The 9,731-nt window shown below is 40.2% G+C and overlaps 1 protein-coding gene across 1 annotated transcript; it reads right to left on the minus strand.

The window, feature by feature from the left end:
- Positions 1–2,447: 2,447 nt before the first annotated feature.
- neurod1 (neuronal differentiation 1) lies at positions 2,448–9,227 on the minus strand. Its single transcript, XM_049593721.1, has 4 exons — positions 9,099–9,227; positions 7,330–7,578; positions 5,104–5,333; positions 2,448–3,621 (listed from the first exon to the last, which is right to left on the minus strand). Exons 2-4 carry the CDS (start codon positions 7,554–7,556, stop codon positions 3,059–3,061), a joined length of 1,020 nt encoding a protein of 339 aa, XP_049449678.1. The 5' UTR covers positions 7,557–7,578; positions 9,099–9,227; the 3' UTR covers positions 2,448–3,058.
- Between the last annotated feature and the right edge of the window lie 504 nt (positions 9,228–9,731).

Consider the following 9,731-nt stretch of genomic DNA (forward strand, 5'->3'; position numbering starts at 1 on the left):
GCTGCATTAATCAGTGTTATGATCAGCCAACAGACTGAAACACAAACCCTCTATCACAAAGACGACTGCTAATGCTACTATTAATACCGTTAATACTGCGACTGCTGCTACAGTAGCTGTGTCCTGAGTGTGATTACAAAGGTCCACGTGATGTTTATTTTAATTTTAAAAAGCTTTTTCAAGCAGTTTTCATTTGAATTTTTCCAGGTAGTTATATTTATCCATACAGTGTTTTTTCATGACATTTAAAGCAACTTTTCTTTGCATTGTTATTAAATAGTTTTTGTTATTTCTGGTCGGTGTTAATGAAATAGTTTTGCTCCATTTGAACAAGATGAATTTTTATGCTGCAGTCGGACTTTCTCTCATTATTATTCCACTTCAACGGGGAGGCTAAATGGTGGGATATGGCCACCATATTGTCCCTGTTGACTTACACACACACACACACACACACACACACACACAGTAGGACAGCAGTGTGTAAGGAGGGGGGCTCTCATGCATAAACGAGATCATTTTCATAAATTAAAATCTTGCCTGCAGAACGAACATCTGTGCCCTTCGCACACACACACACACACACACACACACACACACACACACACACACTGATCCTGGTTTTGTCCTTCAGTCGCTGTGATAATGTTGTTAACGTGTTAACAGGGTTTTCTCTGTAAGGAGATATGTGTTTTCTCCTCATGTGTTTATCATTCTCGGAGCCTAAAATCCACTTTATGTAACACTGTTGTCACGTGGAAACCTTGTATCTCCAACACCTCAACCTTCAAACTCGTTTTAGCTGACGGTGAGAATATTTTAAGGATGCCTACAGGTTTAAGAGCTGGTGCTTCGGTAGTATGAAGATAAGCTGAGCACACTATACAGGGGATCTTTTCACAGCAGCTGTGTGCGATGGTGTCATGGAATGACTCAAACTGTACCGTGGCTGACTGAATCCAGTAAATGGTTAACAACATGTAGGCCTAGTTTAAAGCATATATAAGGACATTTTAAGTGCTTATTAATTTACAGCATTTGCCAACAACTTCTCAGATGAACAGGGCTCCTGCAGGTCCTTAAAAAGTCTTAAAAGGCACTGAGTCTATGGTGCAAGGCAATGCATACAGAGCTAGGTGTATTTTATGCAAAACGTTTTTTAACTTGACATGATGTGACTAAAGACAGTGGATTCCTACATGTAATGTGAGAGACACAAATCAGCCAAGAAACGACAGATATGTTCGAGTTCTGTTCTACCCCCGTCTGTGTCACATGACAAAAAGTTCATGTTTGATGCCACAAAAAATATTTGGGCAAAATTGTCCATAACCCCAAGTAATTGATAGCGGTTTGTAGTTTTTTTTATTTTTAATTTAATTAAATTTAATTTAATTTAATTTTATTTTATTCTATTTTATTTTATTTTATTTTTTTTGTCATTGTAAATTTGTCTATATTTATTTTTAGTGGCATTAAGAAAGTGTTAAAAACTAACATGCCTTAAGCTGTAGGAACCATGTATGAAGATATATTTTTTATTATTAAAACTGTACTTTACTATTATTCATGATGTGTTTATACACAAGCCTCCATGTACAAGTTCCCACTGCCCACTGGCTGAGTTAAAGTTCTCTTGAGTTCTCTTCTATCCTCGTTTGTGTCACATGACAAAAAGGTTATGTTTTATATCACAAAGAATATTTGGGCAAACTGTCCCTTACCCAAGGTAACTGATGGCAGTTAATATTTATTTTATTTTATTTTATTTTGATTTAATTTATTTTGTTTCAAATTGTAAGTAAGTCTTAAATTTCATTCTCAGTGGCATTAAGAAAGTCTTATAAAGTCTTAAGTTGAAGCTGTAGGAACCGTGTATTAAGATATATTTTATATTAATAAAACTGTATTTTACTGTTATTCATCATCTGTTTATACACAAGCCTCCACACACGAGTTCCCACTGCCCACAGTGTGTTATAAACTATTAATTTAATGTTAACTTATAAAGGAGGAGGAGATGAAATTTCCGGAAAATGGTCCTAAGATTACCACCTCATGTCTTGGCAGTGTAGACTGTGAGTGATCGTCACATTCACAACATGCTGGAGCACTGAAGGGTACGGTGAAGTGAAGTCTAAGTGGAGGGCATGAGAGGAAGATAAAATGGAAAGGCAAAAGCTTTTTAATTCAACCTAATTTAATGTCATTCAATTTGATTCAATTCAAATACAGCTTTGATTTTTTTCATATTTCTTTCTGTATGAATGTGTTTTTAAAGATAATTAATGAAGCTGAATTCGGCTGAAGTGACCTTGACCAAACTGGACTGAAGATGACTAAACTAACCTGTAACAAAGCGGACACAACGACAGTAAACTGGACTGAATGGAGGTGTTTTGTAGTTTTGTTGTGTTGACACTGATGAACGGAGTCTTTCAGGTGAATCACATTGAATTCCTTTTAATAAAAGGCCTTTATAAACATCTATCTTATAAAATATGAACAAGAGTCACATGAAATGTTAAAAGAACGCTACAGGAACGTTATAAAAAGCAAAAAGTAAAAACCACATGAACAACATGAACACTTCGGCCCAACGTAGGCTCAACACCGGCCTGATTCCGGCTCAACGCCACCTCACACACTGACCCAAAAATAGAGAAATCTTTATTCTTTCAACATTTGGAATTAACAGCCAAGCGTCGCTGCTCAGATTTTAACAAAATTGCATAGTTTCCTCCAGATTATTGCTTATTGATTATTGATTATTCTTAAGTAATAATATGAATAATAACGAGACATTCAGAGAGCGTCTCCTGCAGGACGAAGCGCTACAAAGAAGGTTACATCATTAACATGACATCGTCGTCGACATCACTGCCCTCATGGTGAGGAGGAGTCGTAGAACCTGACGCAGACGGACAGAAGAAGAGAAAGAAGGAAAGACAGCTATAAAATGACAGACGTACACAGGACTGTCTGTCCCTCCACATAACTGTCTCTCTGTTCGTCTCTCTGTCTTCAACAGTCTCTCAGTCCTTCGTCCTCCTCTTCCTCAGGAGTCGTGGAAGATGGCGTTCAGTTGGGCGTTCATCATCCGCTCGTGGTGTGAGTGTCCGTCAAAGCCCATCAGCCCATCCACCTGCAGCTCACCGCACCGTGGGGTGGACCCCCCACCACCATAGATGGCAGGATGTCCCCCAGCTCCTCCTCCTCCTCCATAGTGCACGCTGAAGGAGAAACTCTTGTCATACTCAGCAGCTGCGACGCTCTCGTGCTTGTAGGACGAGAAGTTCCCATTGATGCTGAGTGGTGGACTGAGGGGCGGATCAAACGCCGGGCCGTCTGACACCAGGACGCCATCAAAGAAGGGCTCCAGTGGGCCGTAGGGTTGACCTTTGACCTGGTGGAAGATGTGGGAGGGCTCCATAGTGCCGTAGGGCGGGCTGGGCAGGCCGGCCGTCAGCCCAGGGCTCTGGTAGGAGTAGTGTCCAGGGTAGGTGGCAGCGCCAGCAGGGGGAAGGTGAACTGGCAGGTCGGGCGTCTGCTCTGGCAGGAAGGTCCGAGGATTCAGCTGCAGACAGCCCGCCACCAGGTTAGTGGTTGGCTGAGACAGACCTGAGAGCAGAGACAATAATCAATCCATACTGATCCATCAATCATCACTGTGTCTTAGGCTGGAGATAAACTTGCTTTTTAAACATGCGTTCCCGTCATTGACTGTATAAATAATGAACGTGGCTACCATGACGTTACCCATTGGTTTGTGGACTGCCAGTTTGAAGTCTCAAGTTTGGCATTTTGGCCGTTGCCATGGTTTTTTGAAGCCAGAGGTGACCATATTTGGACAAGAGGGTGGAACTGTGGAGGAGCGAGGGGTGAATCTGACTCATAAGCCTGTTTTACAAGGCCTGTTTAAGGCAGCAATAGCATGCTGTTATGCCGCCTCGCTGTTCTGTGGATAAAGTCTGATCACAGAAAGCAATCGTGGACTCAAAGAAAAAAAACAGCAGCTGTAAATGGCTGCAATTTAGGAGCTCCTTCCGCTTGTAGAGGAGGACAAGTTCAGTCGCCATATAGCAGGGACAGTAAATGAGTGTTACTGACATGTTAATGCCATTGTTGTTGTTTGGAAAACACTGCCACTGTGTGACATGTAACATCCCAAAACAGTAGGCTACAAAAGACACGCACATCCCAACGTCCAATGGAGTGGGTAATGGACTAAAGGAACGTAAAACAACGAACGAAAAAACAAATAAGTCCGCAGTGGTGGTGTTTCAAGCCACAGCAAGCAGCCTGTAACTCAAGTGACCCCACCCTTAAATATGCGCAACTTTGGGCCGTGATAAAATGTAAACCAGTGAGTTATAAAAAAGGTTGTGGCACTTAATATATTGCACTGGGACTACCGGTTTCCTTCAAGTGGCAACCTCCAACCAAGCCATAGAATTGGTGGTGCCAAAATCTGCAGTTCCTCAAATGGCCACTTGGCTCCAAAATAGAGTAAATCCCCATTAACCCCCATGTTAAAATGCCCAACTTTACAGCCTGTTTACACTCTGGTTAAAAAACAGTTTTGGTCTTGGTGGCTAATAGTTAACATAACTCACCCAGTTACATTTTATTAAGGCTTAAAGTTATGCATATTTAGTGGCAGCTTGTCCGCAAGGCATAGCTACAGTCGATGAGTCAGATCCACCCTCTTGCCCACATATGGTCACTTCTGGCTTTGAAAAAGTAACAGTGGTGACGGCCTCAATGGCATATATTAGTCACTGTGCAGTGGCAATGACGCATGGTAGAGATTGTTATTGATGATAACATGCCTACTGACCCCAATCATATTACCATACTGCCACTACACTGTCCCTATCCAACATGCATATTGCAATTTCCAATTGCTCCAAATGGACGCAGGATATACATGAGACAGCCATCATGTACATGTGATTTTTATTAATAGCCAATATAAAATACACCCTCCCTGAATTAGGATAATTGCTTATAGTTTTCCCTTCATATTAATTCCATCAGGCTCCAGACTGACTCAAGTCTTGATTAACTCGGTCCAGTTTGTCGCTGTAAGGTGACACTGACCTTTGCAGAGCGCCTGGACGAAGCTCATGAGGTCGGGTGCCTTGCCGGATCGCAGGACCTCACTCAGGGCCCAGATGTAGTTCTTGGCGAGGCGCAGCGTCTCGATCTTGGACAGTTTCTGGGTTTTGGAGTAACAAGGGACGACTTTCCTCAGACTCTCTAGAGCGTCGTTCAGCCCGTGCATGCGGTTCCTCTCCCGGGCGTTAGCTTTCATGCGACGGACCTTAAACCTGAAACACAGAACAGATTTATTGTTAGCCCTGTTATCTGTTATCATATCTGTAACATCCAATCGGCATCCAAGCACACATGCAATCAGTTGTAGCTCAACAAACGTCTGCAACTATAAGTAGTTAGCATGTTAGCTTACAGACATTTCGGCGATGATCACAGCTCAATTCTGTCAAACGTGTGCGGCTAAACCCAGCTGGGCTAATAGATACACAAGTAGCTAAGTTTAAAGATAAAGAAACTGTCCCAAAATTTAACTAAAAGGGGCAGCAGGGCAATGTTACAGTCAAAAATATGCGACAGTGTTGGGAATTTTCTGTCATGACTCCAAGTGTTTACAGCGCCAAGCTGGTTTCACTCTGAAGGCGTCAAAATCGGGCACTTGCACAGTGACTTGCAGCGTCAGACACTGACGAGAAAGCTGTCCTTTACTCTATAAATCAAAGTATAGAATGGTAATGGTAGGTGGTGGTAGTTACTTGAGGCCTGAGTTTCTATGAACACTCATATTTCTGCATGTTTCCGAGAGCATCACTTAAAACCATCTTGATGTCGGCTGTTGTATATGACATGAGGAAACATTTTATACTTGGAGCTGTTCATTAAGAATATGAAGCTTCCAAAGAGTTTCAATAATATTCAGATTATCTGTTGTAGATGTCACTCTGTCATCATACTGCAGCATGTAACATGAGGCAAACAACAAACGCACCATAAGTAAAAAGAAAAGATACTGAAACTGAAAATATTCCACTGGGAAAATCTAATTTCAGCCAGAAGCGATAAATATATCAGAGAGGAGGAGGTGACAACAGATCAGTTTTGCTAATCAGTTTTCAAATTAAATTGTGTTAGTTGCCCTTTTACGTGTATGTGTATTTGCAGCGGGGTGAGAACAGTCACACTGCAGCTATTCGGTTATTTCCACCCATTCCTACATTCCTTTATTTTTGATCCCATTGCGTGCTGTGATTGGCTAGTTCTCTTCACGCTGATGCTAAAAGATCAGAAGCGGTTAGGATTAGGGTGAAGAGGTCATGGTTAGGGCTGGTGCTAGCCAATCTCTGACATTATCTGAGATTAAAGTAGTAGGTTTACAAGGTAAGAACTCACATAATGCACTGCCAGATAGCCAGGTGACAGAGTACCAAGAGTGACACAGTTTACGGAGGGAATAAGACAGTGACTGGGTCAAGCACAGGACTTTGACACAGGATATATTTCTTTAAGAATCAAGTGTCTATATGATTTTCCTACAAACTGATTTACTTGGGGCTCTAACCAAGAGCAAGTTGCTCTGTAAGAAGGAATCAGTAGGAGACACTCCTTAATGCGGTCATTTTTAAATATGACGGTTCAGTTACGATGCTTCTGGGAAACACGTCTTAAGCTTAAGAAGGCACACAAGACGAAGATCATCTCAGCCTTAAGATGCTTTTGGGAAACAAGGCCCTGACTGAGACACAAGAAATGTTATATTTTGGGCTTGGATTGTGAGATCAGGACGACTGCTGAGACTTCTGGGGTCTCATTTTATAAACATTGCATACACACAAAATGAGCCCTTGATGGGGGTGACTTTGACCCATGCTTACGAACATTTTGGAAACTTGGCTTTTGTCTGTACTTACATTTTTAGTATGGATCCTACAAACTGTTTGATAAATGAGACCCCTTATTCTGAGATCCACAAGTCAGTTTTTTGGATCATATACTTAAAAAGTTTGATGGTTCTGTTTCGATTTCCATCAAATAACTAACATTTTTAGTCCAGATGTTTCGTCCCATCAGAGGGACGATGATGTTCGTCCATTTAGCACTTTGCTCCAGAGTGTCTGAACAAGTCTACAGGTCAGATTAAAACTTACTGAACTCAGTCCTGCTCCTCAGAGGATAAACCCTGTACATTTTAATCACCACATGACTTTCCCCTGTAGCGCCCTCTTGAGGACAAACATAAAAATATTTATTTTCAAAAGACGCAGTCTCCTTCACCTCTGCATACGAGCCTTCGTCATCTTCTTCTTCTTCGGCCCTCGCCTCTTGGGTTTGTTCTCGCCGTCCTCCTCCTCCTCTTCCTCGTCCTCCTCCTCTTCGTCCTCCAGGTGGTGGAGGCTGTCCTCCTCCTCTTCCTCTCCTCTGCCTCCATCTGAGGGGCTGTGGAGCTCCTGCTGCTCCTCCGACTCCACTGACGCCTGCTCCTCCCGCACAGACCTGGTCATGATGCTGATTCTCAGTTTGAGACTACAAACAGAAGAAAATATATTCATGAGAAAATGTATGAAGAAGAAAGCTTTTTAATAAAAATGATAATTAACTGCCCATGAGAGGCCTGGTTATGATGTAAAAACAATTTCACCTGTCTTATTAAGTTTTTAATTTACGTTTTAAATTCATTTTTGGCCAAACAAAATTAAAATGTCTTTTGGGATTGAAGTCAGGCCATGATACTTTAAGTTTAAATTGGTTTTGTTGGACTTCATTTTTAAATTTCGGGATCAATCAGAGATCACACCTTTATATGTTCATATAATGGTTAAAAGTTTAATTCCCATAAGATTGGACATAATGGCATGTCTGTGTTGAACAGAATCACTTTTTCCTTTACAATTAAACGGACAGAAACACAATTAAAATTACATACTTAGGCCTAATTGAGCTGCTGTGATTCCTTACTTGTAAATATAAGCCTATATAGAAGAGGTGTATTTTAAAACTGAATTTATGGAGCTTGAAAAATGTATTAAAGCAATTTAAGTAAGGAAAAATGAAATGTGCGGGAACATCATATATTCGTAGAAATCTTTCCATAAATAGACAACTCTGCACAAAGCACAAATTTGACACGAAAGGCTTTATAATATGTCGGCTACAAAATAAACAAGCTTTATTAACCGTTAAAAAATCTGTCCAGAAACTTTTGTCAGGAGAGAAACGGAATCAGCTCTTTAGTCAAATTAGTTTTAAAAAAATGTTCAAATCTGCAGTTTTGGCCTCTGAAATTAACACTTTTTATCTATTAATCAAAATTAAAAATCGTCAAAGTCCGTCAGAAAATCCCGTCTTTTTAATTTATAAGACGAGATAAAGATTACTTTAAATTTTAAAAATGAAAGCGGATGATTTTAAAGATATCTTTTAACCCAAAGTAGTGAGCTGGAAGCAGAGGCTTTTAAATTAATAGACTAATTATTATTATTATTATTATTATTATTATTAGCATTTTAATTATTTCCATTCCGTTTCCCGCTGACTGGTCCCGTTACTTTAATGTCCCGTTAATTTAATTTAACACAGAGACAGACATGGAAACAAAACACATAAACAAAATTAAATTGAATTAAATAAAATTAATTTAAAATAAATAAACAATTCCAGAGAGGAAGAAACGACCGAGTGTAAAAAAATATATAATTAGGTATATTAATTGGAAGAAAAAAAGGCTAATAACATAAAAACTGGGAAATACAATGAAACCAAACAAACAAAATTTAAAAAATAAAAATTAATTGATTAAAAAACAAGGACTCTTGGTTTATTTGCTGCTTTATTAAAGGCGTGCTGGTTTATTTTGATACAGACGAAACAAATAATTAAGTTAAATTAGCATTAACAGATTAAGCTTTTAATTTGGTGTAAATAATTGATCAGATTTATTATCCTAAAATTTGATACACAGACAATTAAATAATCAATCAGAGGAGAAATTTGTAAAACAGATCATTATTAATTAAAAAAAAAAAAAAAGAAATAAAAAAACTTACCTGTTGTAACGAGCCGCTGTTTGTCAGATCGCACTCATCCCGCGCTCTCTGTGTGCGTGTCCGTGCGTGACTGTGCGTGATCTGCTCTGAGCTTTCTTCTGAGGTGTGTGTGGGAGGATGCTGTTTTATACTCAGCACCACACACACATACACACACATACACACACACACACCAACACAACAGGGGTTGGAGGGGGGTAATTAGCATATCGAGGCCACGCCCTCCCGGCACGCGCCATATGGTGTGTACGTCATTAAAACGGCCCCGGGGATCACGTGATAAATCTTCCATTCGTATCAGCCAAAAAGTCTGTCTCTCTCTCTCTCTCTTTGTGAGGATAGTGGACCATCTGTCGCCTCGTGCAACCGCGCATGCGCACACACAGACATCATACCCCTCATGGAAGGTGTGTTTGTACACACACCCTCCATATGTATTTGTTTTCATTTTCGTTAATGTAGAAGATGATAAAGATGATGATGATGATGATGATGATGATGATGAAGATCACCAGACTCCATGTTAATACAGGTGATGATGATGATGATGATGATGATGATGGCTGCAGTAACTGTTACCGCTGCAGGAGGTTCAGGTGTGGTATCAAAGTCACTCTCCCTGTCGATATGTGC

The sequence above is a fragment of the Epinephelus fuscoguttatus genome, linkage group LG13 (genome assembly GCF_011397635.1).
Source record: "Epinephelus fuscoguttatus linkage group LG13, E.fuscoguttatus.final_Chr_v1".
Taxonomy (NCBI): Eukaryota; Metazoa; Chordata; class Actinopteri; order Perciformes; family Serranidae; genus Epinephelus; species Epinephelus fuscoguttatus.